General features: G+C 35.5%; 1 protein-coding gene across 6 annotated transcripts in view; it reads right to left on the reverse strand.

Moving 5' to 3' along the window:
* LOC144650417 (atrial natriuretic peptide receptor 2-like) overlaps window positions 1–17,615 on the reverse strand; it is a 33,640-nt gene extending 16,025 nt beyond the window's left edge. The window contains exons 1-3 of one of the 6 annotated variants that reach the window (XM_078510087.1): window positions 17,569–17,615; window positions 3,122–3,213; window positions 2,539–2,584 (exon numbers count right to left, since the gene is read on the reverse strand). In XM_078510087.1, coding sequence (XP_078366213.1) covers window positions 2,539–2,584; window positions 3,122–3,139 — 64 coding nt within the window. In that variant the 5' untranslated portion in view covers window positions 3,140–3,213; window positions 17,569–17,615. Of the gene's footprint in view, window positions 1–2,538; window positions 2,585–3,121; window positions 3,214–5,727; window positions 5,770–6,114; window positions 6,271–13,967; window positions 14,046–17,568 lie in introns of those variants that run through there. The other 5 variants (XM_078510085.1, XM_078510082.1, XM_078510083.1 and 2 more) reach the window with 5 other exon arrangements.

Below are 17,615 nucleotides of genomic sequence, written 5' to 3' on the forward strand. Positions count from 1 at the left end.
TTACTGTGATTCCATTTGTTCACCACGGGATTGTTATGTATTATTTTTATTATACAATGGTTATAGAACAAAGGAAAAGAAAATAATTTTAAAAAGGCTAAAAAGAGATAAAAATATTTAAGTTCTTAAGGTGGCTCGACCCAGTTTTTTTCTAGCGATACCTAACAACTTTGAAACCCTGATACTTAAAGGGATTGATGTCAATGACAAAACTACTACATCACATGCATTACACATAGACTGAACTTCAATATGATATAAATTTTTGGGCGATCAGAATGAATATCACGTGGCAATGACGTCACAGAGGGTTTTGCTCTGAATCGATTTTTAGGCGGTAATCGCATTTTCTCTCGAGATCCTCCACGCTACGTATACCTTGGGTGTTTGCCTTCATCTCAGTGGAGTTTCATCGAAATCTACAAGAGGAATTTTGAAATATCTTTGAATTTCTTTTTAGATGGTATAATTTATGCGTAAAATAAAGCCAAGACTTCGTATAAAGAAATTTGCTTCTTTTTTATGTTTAATGGGAGGATTTAGCCCCTATTCCTTTTAGAAATGTCCCATATACTACATCCAAACCTTTAGAAGAAAGAAGACTTTCGCGATTTTGAAATATATGAAATATATGAATCATAGTGAAGCTCAATGCTTACCTATATTTACAAATTTTCCGCCTGCTTTTGCAAAAAAGCGATTATTTCAAAAACCCGTCGATGAATTTTTTTCCAAATTTTTTCAGGGTGACAAATAATCAGTACACCACACAATCCCTAAATTTCATGCTCATTGAAAATATCTAAGGTTGTCTAAACTAAAAGCAAAACTGAGTAAACATTGAAGCGATGTCGAAGTTTTGAATAATTTTGTGCTCTGGGATTTCCTATTGTTTTGATTTAAACACAACATCGAATTCCTGTGCACGACGCGTGTAATGACCACGCTTGGCTACCCTCCGAAAGCTTTCCGAAATGGTTCGGAATATGGTAATATTCTCATCGAGTTCAAGTAAACAATAATGGATGAATGAATACATTTCCAACTGAAGAAAGCAGTCACACAACACTAAACTCAAAGCCGGTTATTTTTTTTATGCCTCCTCAGTCATTTAAAGAAGTAGACTTCACGTATTATAAGCAAGCTGAATCTGGCGTCCAGTAATAATTAGAAAAGATTGTTTACTTGTTGCATTTCTAAATTCAACTGAAAGAAGTGACAGCACTTCAATACGAGAAAAAAACCTAATCTTCTTGTTCTTGGCATTTTTAACTTTTATCTCAGCCAAGACGTCGACCCAACAAGAAAGGCTATTGCGTGACAATTTCTTTTCCATTGTTCCATATTTCGGAAAGATTTCGGAAAGCTTTCGGAAGGTAGCCAAGCGTAGTCATTTCACGCGTGGTGCACAGGAATTCGATGTTGTGCTTAACTCGAAACAAAAGGAAATCCCAGAGCACAAAATTATCTCAAACTTCGACATCGCTTCAATGTTTACTCAATTTTGCGTTTAGTTTAGACAACCTTAGACATTTTCAATGAGCATGAAATTTAGGGATTGTGTGGTGTACTGATTATTTTTCACCCTGAAAAAATTTGGAAAAAATTCATCGACGGGTTTTTGAAATAATCGTTTTTTTGCAAAAGTAGCCGTAAAAATGGTTAATAGAGCTAAACATTGAGCTCTACTCCGATTTAGATAACTTCATATATTTCGAAATCGCGCAAGTCTACTTTCTTCTAAAGGTTTGGATGTAGTATATGGGACATTTCTAAAAGGAATGGGGGCTAAATCCTCTCATTAAACATAAAAAAGAAGCAAATTTCTTTATATGAAGTCTTGGCTTCATTTACGCATAAATTATACCATCTAAAAAGAAATTCCAAGATATTTCAAAATTCCTCTTGTAGATTTCGATGAAACTTCACTGAGATGAAGGCAAACACCCAAGGTATACGTAGCGTGGAGGATCTCGAGAGAAAATGCGGTTACCGCCTAAAAATCGATTCAGAGCAAAACCCTCTGTGACGTCATTGCCACGTGATATTTATTCTGAACGCCCAAAAATTTATATTATATTGAAGTTCAGTCTATGTGTAATGCATGTGATGTAGTAGTTGTTTCATTGACATCAATCCCTTTAAGTATCAGGGTTTCAAAGTTGTTAGGTATCGCTAGAAAAAAACTGGGTCGAGCCACCTTAAAAACAAAACGTTTTCGACTCGAAAGTCATCATCAGTGTTAAATGCACATTTACATTCAGCTTGGTTTTGTGTTGTTATATAATTCCCGAGGGGAACAGTTTGGCGATAAAACAGTGCACCTGTTTAATTAAAGTTGGTTTGAATAAACAGACTTTGAATAAACAGGTGCAATGTTTTATCGCCAAATGTTCCCCTCGGGAATGATGACGACCTTCGAGTCGAAAACGTTTTGTTTTTAAGAACTTTATTAACTTTTATCTCTTTTTAGCCTTTTTAAATTATTTTATGAGCAACATTATGACAACAAAAAGAAAATATCTCACTACGTTTTACCTTTCGTTAACACCGAAGGCGTGACGGTAGCCAAACTTGAAATCATCTAAAACAGAAAAACAAACGCAAAATAAGCCGAGTTTGGTGTTAGTTAATAAGCAAAATATATATAACTACTGAACAAAAATACGATTTTAGGTCATTCCTCTGAAATACAATCTGCACTGAGCTTTTTGTCAAACTTTTGCCTATTAGCACCTTATTTACACGCCATTATTCCTTTAATAGTCTAATATCGACATAATCATTTTTTTCACGACTGTTTGCTAAATTAACGTTTCTGACGACTGTTTGTTATTCTACACTGGGATTTGGTTTTTGGGTTATTGCTCAGTTCAAAACAAGAGCAAAATGGCGATTTCTTTTCTGGCGAGCTACAGTGCCTACAGTCATAAACTAAAAGCCGCCATTTTAATGCGCGCGCTTATCACTCCTGCAATTATACGCAGTAAAGATGCAAATGCAATACTAAGGAATGACATTAAAAGCGTTTTGTTCCTTTAATAAAATATAACTTAACTTTACCCTTAGTAAAAAAAAGTACATAATTATATCATTTACAGAACATATTAATTGTGCTTACCAAAAGAAAGGCGAACATTTTGTTTCCAGTTTAGTTTGTAAATAATGAAGCTCAGTCGCTATTTCAATTTTTCCAGCTTTACGTCTTTCTACCTGTAAGTCGAAACAAAATCCAAGATTAAAATACTGATTCTCTTTAGGGCTTTCCACAAGTTGCTTGGCAACTTTTTGGCAACTTTTCATGTTTCGAGCAACTTTTTCCCCTTCGAGCAACTTTTTTCCTCTCGAGCAACTTGTTGCATTTTGAGCAATTTCCAGACCGAAGATCTCCGAAGATTATCCGAGTGTTGTTCAAAGGCAATACGAACGTTTCCGAAGATTTACGAAGTTTGCCGAAGATATTCGTGGAACATCTAAAGACGCTTCAACAAAACTTGTCGGCAAACATGACGTCATCGATATCTTCACGTTTTTTCTCAGTTAAAGAAATTCTTGTTATTTAACAAATATTCCCCTTGTATAATACTTCTTTTGCTGTAAAATTGCATAAAACTGCTTAGAAATCTTACCTTCGAAGGGAAATAAGCATATATTTAGAGAAATTATCTTGATTAGAAGTAGCGTTTTTGATTTTTTGGAGCAACTTTCGAGCAACTTTTATTATCAGAAGCAACTTTTTTGGCTTTTTGGAGCAACTTTAAAGCAACTTTTTGAAAAATTACGGGCAACTTTTTGGGAAATCTCGAGCAACTTGTGGAAAGCCCTAATTCTCTTTAGTGACAATCATACATTTGCTCTGGTATTAGCTCTGAGAATTAAGCGATAGATCAAGATAGTTCGTCCTTGCTGATCACTTTGCTTATTCTCCTACTTGCTTGCTTAACAATGCATTCTATACTGTAAAGAGAAAATCGTTGTTGATCGCTCAACTTTACGGTGACTGCTCGCCCTCCATTGCCATGCAACCCAATTACTGGAATGATTAATTTTTGAAGTATTTTAAACAACTTTTTTGTTTGACAGTTTAATTTGATTTGAGCAACAAAAATTTTTTAGGCGCTTGAGGGGTAGAATTGGCACGCTTACAGATTTTTTTTCCGACGAAAGGCCCTTTACCCTCAAAACTTATCCTTTTTTTCAAACACATCTACTCGAACTCCGGATCCTTTCTTATTCACCTCCGAGCAACTAGCACGCGAAAATTGTAATCATTGACGTGAATAAATGAGTTAAAAATCATCCTTTTTGGGTTTTTTATCTCACTGTTATCTCATGTTTTAGTATTATATGCGAAAAAAACTATTTACATCAGTAGCATTTAGACTTTTTTTCGATTGTTAATTTTAAAAATTTAAAATTTTTTAGTGTCCCCAATTAGCCTAACAGCTAAACACATTAAATAAAGTTCCTTCCATTCCATTCGGTGGCCTTTGGTGGATATTTACCTCGCCGCTTCGCGCGGCACCAGCCACCTCCATTTCGGTGAATAGTTGTTAATTATCTGTCTTTACAAGGCAATTCCAAATTTTTCGTTTCCGCTGCACAACAAGTTTTATAATTAATAACTACGTCTATTTTCAGTGTTAAATGAAAAGTAAGTGTATGCGTGGTTCTTGTAGACGGCGGGCTTTTTTTACCTTTTTTTTTCTTGTTGTTTTTTGGTTTTACTTTATAGTCAAATTGAAATAAGAACAAAGAGTCATTAGAAATAGCCGGCACAAACGAATATTTCTAATTTTGCGGGTAACCATGTTTCCTCAAAGAACCTTAACAAGTTGAGAAAGCAGAAAGGTTTTTGAAGAGTACCTTTGAGGGGACGAAACACCGCGTCAGGCTAGCCACGTAAAACGAGATTGATTATCACTTCACCAGTTAGCCGAATGTACTACACGAAACACATTTGCTTCGCAATTTGCTACAGCTAACACACTTGCCACGCAGTGTTTTTAAGCATAGGATTTATCGTCTCTCTGAAAATTTTGTTATAAAACTTTCGACGCCACATAAATGGTTTCTGCTATTGCCCAAACTACTGTGAAAAAAATAAAACTATCTTAAAATGTAACTGGGTATCAGATTATAAACAGAGTATAAACAGTTTGATTTGAGGAAACATGTTTTTTAATATATATATAAAAAATAAGTCTTATAAGATTAAATTTAGAAATACAGTTAACAATAAATACAAGCGAAAATAATGAACGACGTTTCGGTGACATCCTTTATCTTAGTATAAATAGTATAAATAACTTTCTTTCGCATATGAATTTTAACTTGAAAATGGTGCCAGGATGTCACCGAAACGTCGTTCATTATTTTCGCTTGTATTTATTGTTAACTAAAAAATAAGTCACCACAGAAAAATGTACACCCTGATTGGTTGAGCTAAGGGCTGCCTTAATTAACATCTCTCAACGCTGTAAAAAGTTCAGAATTTTGTATTATTTTCTAAGGTTAATGAAAAACATAGGCGTCTGAGAGAGTTCGAAACAGCGTCTAATATGCACTGACTACCGCTGTGTTTCTGATAACTAAATAGGAAGGGGAAAATCCTACACATACTGCATTTTATATTAAACCCCTTAGCTTGGCACACAATTTTTCTAGTGGGCTTTTCAATTAGGTTGCATTTTATTAAGAGAGTTTAACGGGCTAGTTTATCTTTACCTCTCAACATCGAAAATGAAATCTTTTATCCGTTAGTTATTGACAAATTATAGTTTCTTGAGCAACCACAAAAACTTGTAGTTCTCTATGACCGATTAATTTTGTCTGTGGAAAAAAAAAATCGCTGCTAGCTAGTTTGAGGGGTATGAATATACAAGCGATGTAAATTTATCTGGCACATGTGTATAAAAAGTAGGCGAAAGCTTCAAAAATACTTATTTTTTCTTGATTTTGAATGCAACCTTTGGTACGTTACATTGCACCTTTCCTACATACGTGTTTGGTTATTCTTTAATAAGAACGAAATGTACGATCCTTAATAATATGTTCCCAAACAAAACTATACTTAAGAACAACATAACAACGGTAACATGATCAGAATATAACAAAAATCTTACAGACCTTTCTTTCCTTTCTTTGAATTTGCGCTTGAATATGTTCCACTTCACTGAGTTAATGAAAAATATATTTTTGGTAAGGATGAATAATTTTTACCTTGACACAACGCAAGCAGAATAATTACTTAGCAAGGGAAGAAGGGCGGTTGATTTGTTTTCCCTGAGAAAACAAAGTCATTTAAATGCATTCTTGAAAGACAGCTGCAATTTGAGATTCTGTAAACATTTAAACATGAAAAGCTTATGTTTTACCACTAGATAATTCCGCGCTAATTGGGTATTGAAGAGCTGCCCACACAACTGTTAAAACATCTATATGTTAGAGCATACATGTAAATACATATTACTATAGGAATATGACTTTATTTTGAACGAGAAAGATTCAAAGTTGATTTTGGTGAAGCTTTGTTGAAATAAAAAAGCCAACGAAAATAATGAAAATTCACGACGACGTCTGTAGCATTAACACAACAATATAATTAGGTGGACTATACAGCTTATCGGAGCCGAAGAACAATATAAGTTTCATTAACATTTTTTTGTGCTCACAGTTGAAACAATTGCAAATACAGATTAGGATTTCTACCGAAGGAAACAGGCAACATCACTTTAGATATCAAGATATTTTCAATATTTTTTTTACTTGAAATGTTTACAGGAAGGAATTCTAAAATGTATAAATCTCATTTGAATGTTACTTTTATCCTATAATCTGAAATAAACAGCTTCTAAACGTTGCGTGCAGGTACACATAGTCACATGAATTATGCAAAACAAATTTATAAGCAAAATTGTAGCAAAAACCACCAATTCGTTAAAAGACCTCCTGGTCAGACGGGCTGGGAAATAATTTCAAACTTTCCAGAGTAAAGATAGTATAACATTCGATGTAATGTCCCGTTTAGTATTCCCTATTACTAACGTTAACAAATATTTGGAAGTCAGCTTTAAATTTTAATTTAGCAAATGATGAATTTAACTCGTAATGTTATAATTAGTGTCGATAGAGCGGAGCTACACCCAAATTTTACACATCTATTTCTTCAACATTGCTAGGTTTCGATCATGTCGATTTTACGTCTATTTTATGATTGAAAGTATTCTTTACATAGTCAGTTCCGTCGAATACTATCTCAGTGGCGAACTGAGGGGGGGGGGGGGGGTGTTGAATTGGTTGACTATCCACCCCTATTGTTCCACAGGAAAAAATGAAAATAAACACATTAAAGAAGAAAATAAGGACAATGACTCTGAGTAAGGAGTCAAAGAATGTTAATAGTTTGAGCTAAAATAAAGTTAAAATAATTGTAAAAAAAAAAATCTGCAGCGACCCCTTAAAAAAATTCTGAATCATCTCTTGTTTTTATAGTTATACGCCGTCCAGGTTTAAAGACAAATCGCCGGAACTTTTTCGGGTTGGAATAAAAAAAAAAATTTTTAGAATAACAGACTCAAAAATATGAAAATGTCGTTCCTTTTAATGTAACAAGAGAGTAAAAAAAAAATATTAAGATTAGCCTTTTCTTTAAATAAGCTTTCTATAGAACAATAGAAATTTCAGGAGGGTATTATTGCAAAAAAATATTTTATGTTTTTTTGCCCGTTCTTTTTTAACTATTTTCAATTGTTATCGCAGAAACACCGGCCGAACGGTCAATAACTGGGAATTCTGCAAATGCAAACGTTTACATGTCGTTGATGTTAATGCGAAAGAGCAAAAATATACGGATCTTGTTTTTCCTCTTTGAAAATAATTACGCAGCCAATATTCACCATGCGAGAAGAGCATTGTTTAACTTCCACGGAAAAGAAAGGGCTCTGCACGCAGGGTGACAATATCATATACGGGGAAAATTATGAATAAAATTAATATGATTTTCGTGATGTTCGCCTAGTCGTTCGATTGACAACACAGCATTCGTTCCCGCGGTGAGGTTTATCTTATGCTTTTGTATTCGATTTAGTAAAAAGTACATGGAGTTTATTTTCAAGTGTAACATTTTATGCGTTAAAGTAGTTTTAAATTTTTTTTCTTACACTGAATATTTCAAGCTTTAAACTACCATTAACTCTCACAATTAAACATCAGTGGCCCTAAAATAGATAGCTGTACTAAATTCATCGTATGGCTCTTTTCGTTTCTGGTTTCATGTTTCGTGGTATGTTTTGGCTAGTTCAGGTGAAAGTTTTCAGCATTGGAGAAAGTGTAGTTTTCTCCGATTACCAGCTGAGATGCCATAGAATTTATGAACATATTCAGACAAAGGGATATAAATGAATAAATAAGGAGAGATGAATGAATGAATGTGTGGGGAATGAAAGAATGAATGAATGAATGAATGAATGAAAAAGTTAATAAATAGATGAGACTTTGCTGTGGCATATCCACAGAGTGGCTCTTCATCCACTGTTTCCAGGATGGAATAGGAATTTGAAAGTGTTGGTTTTTCGAAAGGAGGAAAACCGGAACACTGCACCGGAGAGCCTGGAGAGAAACCCTCCGAGCAAGGACGAGAACCAACAACAAACTCAGCATGATACAGAGTCCGGAACTCGAACCCGGGCCACCGCATTGGTGGGAGGCGAGTGTTCTCACCACTGCACAATTCGTGCTCCCCGAGTCGTCAATGATGACAGTACACCACTAACATTCTACAGAAATCAGACTGTATTACTAGCGGCAAGGCCTTAGAAGGTTACTAACCGATTTTTTCTCTAGACCTGGAAAAAGTAACCGAAAAAAAAAAAACACGGGGATTATGCTGTTAGTCGACTATGGCAGAAAAGATTTTCAAGACTCACCACGAATCGTGCCAAAGCTAGTCTGTATGCATGGTAAACTGATGTCAGCTAACTGCTGGCCGCTGTAGACAAAAAAACCTGTGTAGAGGTCGACAGGCCTTTTAGAATCTTTTTGAAGAGCTTAAGAGTTTGAGTTATATCAATATGAATCTGAGCTTAACCTGAATCTAAACATAATCTGTACTGTAAAGAGCGTGATAGTGAACTGTAGGTTTTCTCTTAAAAAGCTAACGGTTTCTTGTTGTTGTGGTTCGCCGCCAAAGTGGTTAAATCTCGGTAAAATTATTTTTAATACAGCTGCATGAAAATTGCCGCTGCACATTTTTTTTGTAGAAATTTAATACAAAACGTAATGCTTAAAAGCACCGTTTAGTAACTAATGCCTTTGCCATTGATTGCGTGCATTGCTTTGAGTAACAACAGATTCTGCTAAGAGCGAAAGCTTTTAAGAGCTCGAGCTTGCTTTTAAGCGGTATGTACGTAGTTTTGTGAGAAATATAAAAACAATGACTCCAGATTTAGGCTCTTTAAACAACCGCACTTCCTTTCGATTAAATTGACGTGCGGTTTGGCGAGGTTTTCAATTGCATGCTACCGAATGATCAGAAAAAGGAAAACAGATTATGCAATTTGCCTTTATTCTACTTGTAGAGTTTTCGGACCAAATTTAGTTTCTCGTGTTTTGGAGACACAAAATGAAAACTTACGTTGATTTGATTTAAAAGCTAACTTTTAACAGGGCTTCATGTCAATAATATATATGATTATTTTCTTATAGCAGGGCGCCTCTAAATGCCAAACAGGTTCGCTCTTTCGTTTACGCTTGCTGTCATTGTTTTATATTTCGCTCACCGACCCCTCGTCATAATCCCTCTCTGCTTGGATTTCCGTGTTTGGCAAACATTGTCATCTATAGAAAATTATTTTACTTGTAAAAATGGCGGCCAAAACTATTTGAAAAGTAAAGTAAATTGCTTTCAATTGAACCAACAGAATTGTCGGTATTTGTGTTTCGGTTGCTTTCTTTGATCTCCGACGGTATTATTTTTAATAGCAGTCATTTAGTGATCACGACTGTTTAGGCAAGAATTTACTTTCCTTTGTTTGTAAAACGGCTTATTCGCGGAATTCTTACCGCATTTAACGACTAGCTCGAAAAATGTTATAGCGGGAGCTTACATAACAAAAAAAGTCTAAGCATAACGGCAGAACCGTGAACAGACTAGCACCTTTCAGTTTTAACTTTATAGGTGAGGGCCACAGGGTTACCAATCCACGACTGTAAAGTGTTCCCTCGTTAAATAAAGTTACTTACTTACTTACTTACTTACTTACTTAAACTGATATCCCATTTCGTTTGCAAAACACAGCAGAAAGTAATTGTTATAAAGACTTATTGATCGAAGCGCAGCGAGAAAACAAGTCAACTCTCGATCTCGGTCTTGTACGATACTGGTCCGTGCATTTTAGGCAGATTTTTTCTCTCTTTTCGGATCTCATGAATGTTAAATAACAGATTATCCACATTTGTGACTGACTGAAAATAATTTCCTAGCTGTATAGACTTTACGCTTCCGAAATCTTCAGTAAAGCTTAGTTCTTTACATGTAATAGTGACATATATGCTTTGCAATGTCATAAGCATAACGGCAGAACGAACAGACTAGCACCTTTCATGTTGTCTTCGCTCAGAATGAACCGAGGAAAATTTAAGGAGCTATGTCACGGGCAAATCGCAGATTTTTGGTCTAAACTGTTCTGAAATTAGTAGTATTATCTCCTCAGGGAATCCTAATATGTCTGTTTGAATTCCAAAAAAAATTAAACAGGCAAATTGTTTACAATTGGACGGAAGTAAAAGGTCAGTTAGGGACACAAACGTATGCAAATCTGAAAATCGTTTTCTGAAAACAATTAAAATAATTAAACTTTAAAAACCATTTATGGGTATGACTGTCTTGCACTTCCGATAATATATACATTCTGATGGAAATTTTTGACATGGATTCACATACAATTTGTTGTTTTTGACACGTTTGCTCGGACTAGGAGAAATGTTTCAAGAAAATTTAAAGACGAAAAGAGATTTTCTGTCGTCGCTATTTACGAGACAGAGCAGTAAAATTTGTTTGTCCACAGAATAAAATTGTAAGGATAAGTATATGTATTTATTAAAGGGTACGGGGACTTTGCTTTATTTTGGTCTAAATGGTTCTAAAATTATGACGAAGCCAGTACCTTCTCTCATACACGAAATGTGCCTAGAACATTAATTAAGATAAAGATGTAAAGTTTATATCGAAGGGAGAACAAGATGAATAAAACCGGTTTTTAGTGATTTTATAGTGATTTTCTGCCCGAGTTTTTTAGTTTGAGATCAAAACTTTGGGCATGCGTAATTTACAATGACACCCCCTTTAAAAGATTCAGTGCACCTGTGACTAATATAATAATTTTTAACAGAACTTAAATCATAAGTTATGAAAGAAAAATGAATCCATCACTAAGACAGCACTACACTGGACACCTGAGGGGTAGGCGCAAGCGTGGCAGGCCCAAGAATACACGGTGACGTACTTCAGAGACAGAAATAAGGGGCTTAAACGAGGGTCTCAATGGGGTTAACCGTTAGCCGTAAAACGGCCAAAAATTTAGCCGTTTAGGCGTAAAAATTGGAAAATTTTAACCGTTAGCCGTAAAATATGTTAACCGTAAAAAATCGGCCAGTAATTATAAATAAACCAAACTAGTCCACTTCATTGTCCCAGAATGGCCCTGAGACATAAAATATGTCTTTCAATAATGGAAATTAATTTTTAAAACAATGAAAATTAACTTTTATCTTATGTTAACCGTTATGAAAATAAGTTAACCGTTAGCCGTAAAAAGCCAAAATTTTAACCGTTAACCGTGGAAGCCACCACCCCATTGAGACCCTCTTAAACTAGGCTTTGGTAGATTGTGCTCCTAAAAGTGGCATATTATGCTTCTAGCAGTGCTCAAAATTTTGCCAAATTATGCAAAAATTATGCCTGAATTCCACAATTATGCTTCTGAATTGCGAAATTATGGTCACAAAATGACGTAGATTCTGTACATAGAGGTGCGCAATAACGACACAAAATTATGATGTTTTTCAAATAAACTGTTGTTGCAAATTTATTTGTGTTTTATGGCAGTTTGTCACGGCCGTCAGCTGTGCAAATTAGCTGCTCGCATCTCTGAACCGTTTGTAAAATGCCTCCAACGACTTAACAATCACAACTGTATAGCTAAAACACGCATTGCAAGAACAAACTACCTAAATTTCATTTATTTCTGTAGAAAGTACACCAGATTTACTAAATTTTATAAATTTATGCTCCAAAAAGTGCTAAAAATTGCTAATTATGCCGTGGTAGTGCTCGTTTCACAAATTATGCTTTTTAGCTCCAATTATGCCAAAAATTATGCTAGCACAATCTACCAAAGCCTAGCTTAAACCAAAGCTGGAACACAATCCAAATGCTGGCCAGACACAGACAGCAATGGAAGACCTTTTTGTTAGCCTAGATGCCAGTGGGCATAATGAGTAGTGAATGAGAGACCATTGGTTTTAGGTTACCACTGATAAAAATGAAAATGTATGTGGGTCTTTGACGTTTCAAAGTAGTATGCTCATGGATTGGTAGCCTCCCTTTAAAAATTGCTTTTTTTTGTCATAAAAAAGATGAAAGAGCGACGTTTCTCTTTTCCTGCTCAATTCCTCGCCCTAATTGGCTGTTTTTTTTTTGCATTCTCGCAACCCCAGAGCTTTTGGTCCTTAACAGCGCATGTCACAGAGACTCTGGGAAACACTATGCTAGCGTAGCCAAATAATGGCTATATTGCTTTTACAGCGCATACCTGGTAGTCCAAAGCAAAAGTGGTGACTCCTAGATAAATGCCAAATATTTGGGCTGTTGTTTCCTTTGAACAGTACAAGTTAGTTCAAAAGGCATTCTAGTTTTTACACTATTGTTTCCCTTTAACAGTACGTGGCTGTCCTAAAGAAAATCAATTGTTTTGTGAAAACCCGATATAACTTGTGTTTCTGTCGGTTTCTGTTCGTTATAATGTGGGTTCGTGTCCGTTACAACGTGTGTTCGTGTCCGTTATAACGCGGGTTCGTGTTCGTTATAACGTTGTTTTTGCTCGTTACAACGTGTGTACGTGTTCGTTATAACTTGGTTCATGCTCGTAGTTCGTTATAAAGTGTTTTCTTGTTCGTTATAACGTGGGTTCGTAAAGAATACCGTTCGTTATTAACCGGGGATTTCATAACAAAGATGTTCGTTATATCGAGATTGCACTCTTTAGTAGTTAAATCCAAAATAAAAGTATCCATATTCAATACTAATTTTAGGACTCACTTCAGTCAAGAAAAACACAGAAGTTCTGATTTAGGTCATTGAAAATTTTAAGAAAGAAACAAATAAAATTATTTAGAAAACTGTTTTCAGCTTGTTCGAATTTACAATCTGCAAGGATTATCTCCTAATTTATTCAGGTTTGTATTTATGCCTAATTATAATAACCAAACGAAAGTATCTTGTTGTGTTTACGGTATAATGTTAAAGTCTCCGATTCCTTTTCTGAAAAATTCGGCGACAATGAAATTATAATCTGGATTAATATCTCTGCGATTAAAAACTGATGGGTTATCCTCGATGACAAATGAAAATAATGTTTTCGAAAGCTTGATTGAAATTGCTCTCACCGTTTACAAAGTGTAAATGAGTAAAAACACAGTTCAAATTTATTCGCTGTTTTGCAGACTTGACGAAGCAGAAGAATCTCAAAAAGCACGTATGACTTAAAAATACGAAAAATTACGTTAGATGTAACTGAGGAGGTTTTTTTTTCATGTTTCTTCAACGGATGGTTTTGAATTACGGCGTAAATATCCAAATCTAAACAATACACTTTGTCCTGCAAATGTAAAAAGAAAAATGAAAAAAAAAAAAAAAACCGCACGCTTTACAATATTTTTCTTCATTGTTTAAAAGAGTTATTTCCTACCTTTGTCGACCATCCGAGGCCATTTTCTCAGCGGGTTTAATTCATTTCTAAATTTGAAATATTCAATTTTCTGTAATCCTTGGTAACGCATAATATTCTAACCATCGCAAGAAAATTAAAACTGCTAACGCTGTTTGATTGACAGAAATATGAAGAAAACCAATTTAATTTAACACTAGTCGATTTAGCTAATCGCTTCGATTCTCTTTCACAGTCGTGTTTCATTATCGCTAACTTGCGAAACGGAAAAATTTTGTTAATGTCTCAGTTTTGTTGTGAATTTAATTTTGCATGAATTGTTTCAGTAAATCTCAACGCGTAGTAAGTTGTTCAATTCTCGGCCCCGTGCTATAGTTTAAGTCTATTGTCTAAAGAATAATTAATACCAGTGCTTTTCGAATTTATTATACTTTAGCTAGATCTGTGGCAGAACAACATAATTAAACTCAGAAACATTTTTTATATTTAAAACAGAAAACACGTAGATTTATGTTTTTTTCGTAAGGAGTAAGGAAGAATTAGAATTAAAAAAATTCGTGCACTCGAACTCTTAAAACATCACGGCGCAAACGAATACTTATCAGAATAGATCTCGTTAAAACTTATGAGTTTAATTATGCCTTTCTTAAGACAGCATAAGCCGACAAATGCCAAAGCTAACCGGGGGATATTCGATTGGTTTTCATTATTAGGTGTCAAATTCGATTCCTCAAGAGAAATTAATGAATTTTGTCTGCCACTAGACGTCAATCTTTGAAAGTTTGTGAAGTTGTTTTTTTCATACGTGTATATGGGAGCTATATCATTTTGGGAGCTTGGATAAGACACAAATTTTTCGTGACATTTTTCTATATTAAAAAGAAAGGTCGCTGCAGGAGAAATATATTGTCAATGAAGTACCTTAGAAATCGTTTTGTCACGAGTTTAGAATACCTGGCTAATATTAGCGTCAAATGATAATGTAAAAGAGATTGCTAGCTCTCGGTGAAAATAAAGTCTAAGAATTTTGGTTGTAAAATTTTCATTACCGGTACGCTCAAACACCTGCTCTGTAGCAGCAAGAATATTACCGTAAAAACACTGTGTAAAAGCTCTTTTTTAAAAGCCTCCAACGATTAACGGGGAATGGGGCCGGGGGGGGGGGGAGGGGGTGGGGAGCTAATTTTATTTCAAGACCTTTTGATGGGGGCCCCTCCTATTTATTTCAAGCCATATATCAGTGTTTGACCATTTTAGTGTACAACAGAAGGTTGAACGCTCGAAAAAGGTTTTTGTGCTACCAAATTGAACTCCGTTAGCCTTGTGTCGTGTACATGTATAGAAGCTGTGACAAAATCCCACAACGTAACACCAATATGTTTACCATGACGATATACAGTGAAGATCACTTGAGTAATTACTCTGTAACTGCTTTCAGGTTAAATCAAGGCTAGCCAGTACACTGGAAAAGAAATTAAACTTACAAGAAAGCGTGAAAACAGTTAAATCGAGGTTTGAGTGGTTTGGTAAGAAAATTGCAAAGGAATGCAATACTTAAATCATGTTTAAAAATTTTCGCACAAGTGAGAAACAGTTGCAAATAGTTAAACTAAAATGAGTAGGTTTTGAAACTCGCATTCACACGCCAAAGAGGGGGGGGGGGAGGGGAGGGGGGGGGGGTGAAGGGGTTTGCAGATCGACGGACTTGGCCTTAAAAAACGCACGGTTGTGGATTTTTGCGATACATTGGACGGATTCGCGGATTTAAAAAAAAAAGCGGATCGCGGATTAGCTGGGAATTTTGGCCTTGATTCCGGACTCTCCATATCAGGAAGTTCGGATCGTGAATACTAAACGAAAGTCGGGTCACTTTGGTCTGTCTTTGTCGGTACGTTGGTGGAATTATCGCAAAAACAAGCAATGGGACGAAACTTCTTAAAACAATGGCATAAAAACAACATCTACTGTCCGTTGCAGTGAAACTATACCACACAAAGTTTTCAAGTTTTCAACGAAAATAGTTGTGGACTGACGGATTTGGCCAAAAGATAGCACGAATCGGCGGATTTGTGTACCCCTATCCACCCCCTCGCCAAACTACTTCAAGCTGCTTTCGATTGACATTCTTCCAGTGTAGGAAGAAATGGAAAATCACCAAATATTTGTTCGTTTAAATCGCATTCCGACTCCGGAATACAGGAACTCCAATTTAGGGAGCAGAATACTTGGAATATTCCAGAACAATGATATGACGTCACTTCCCCTTAATGTTGCGGCATTTTTTAAAAAACAACAGACAAAAATGGCGGCCGCTGGCGGTCAAAATAAACGTCAAGTAAATACAAACAATGAAAAAATGAAGGAATTGTTCCAAAAGGTAAATTGTAAAAAGAAACAAGTTTGGAAATGATTGCTGCGAGATTAAGATGGAAAAGGAGATGTTCGCCATTGCGAGAGAGGGCATCCTTAAACGAGGGTATGAATGGGGGGGGGGGGGGAGTAATAACCTACTTTTTTGTTAACTGTAAAAAAATACTATAACAGCAAATTTTATCCAGAACTAAACGAAACAAAAACGGCTCCAAGAAGGCCAATATTATCTTGTTTGGTATATCAAGAAGTTTTCGGCCATTTTCCGGCGATTCTCGATAATCATTCGGAAGACTTTCCGAACTTCCCGAAGACTGCCAAAGATTTCCAAGGACTACCAAAGATGTCCAGAGAAAGTTAAAGTTCATGAGTGTTTTATTGCCGATTTTTGAAGAGCAGATAAGAATTAACAATGCTAAAAGACTACAGGTTTTTGACGAAAACCCTCCAAACACTTAAGGGACGGACCATTATTTTCTTGGAGGGGGGGATGAAACATTTTCCTCTGCAAACATTTTGTTTTAGTTTATGCACCTCTGCAAACATTTTTTTTTGAAATTCTTACTATTTTTTGTTATACATATCGTGTTTGCAAACAATTTATTTTGTCTTTCCAGGCCCTGCAAACAATTTTTTTATAATATTTTTCATCCCCCCCCTCTAAAAAAACAATGGTCCGTCCCTAACAACAGTATTTTTCCGGAAACAGTAAACATTAAAAAAGTTGCCCCATTTAACAGCAAACACTAAAATTTATGGACAAATAACACAAAACACTAAACCCCATTCAGGTCCTCTTAAACTCCCGAGAGGTAAGGCGATGAAAATAACGAGGAGAGAAGCCTGTTCACGAAAAATGGGCCACTCGGTTGTGACGGGAAGGAACGCGATGCCTGAAAAACACCTGTTAATTCACGGCTTGGATTCATTATTCCACAAATAGAAAGTAACCGTATTATTAACAAACGGACGGAATAGCTATTCTGTAATAATACGGAATAATAATTACTCCAGAATAGGATCAATCGAACTCACTCTTAATCGTGTTTTCTGTTTTAAAACGAAGTAATCTGCATTTCTATATTTACATAAATAGACTGAGAACTAAATAGAAACAAATTTTCCGTGACATTTCTCTATAAGAATAAGGGTCTAACTGAAGTAAACTAAATATTGATATATTTTGAACTGAGAAAATTGTGTCGATGTACTAAGGAGCAGGTTGAACTGGTGCAAGTTAGCTTTTACGTACCTGTGCATAAGAGGAAAGAAGAGATTTCAGGGCCAGCTACAGAAAAC

This window comes from Oculina patagonica, chromosome 4 (genome assembly GCF_052425735.1).
Source record: "Oculina patagonica isolate OP01 chromosome 4, crgOcupat, whole genome shotgun sequence".
Taxonomy (NCBI): Eukaryota; Metazoa; Cnidaria; class Anthozoa; order Scleractinia; family Oculinidae; genus Oculina; species Oculina patagonica.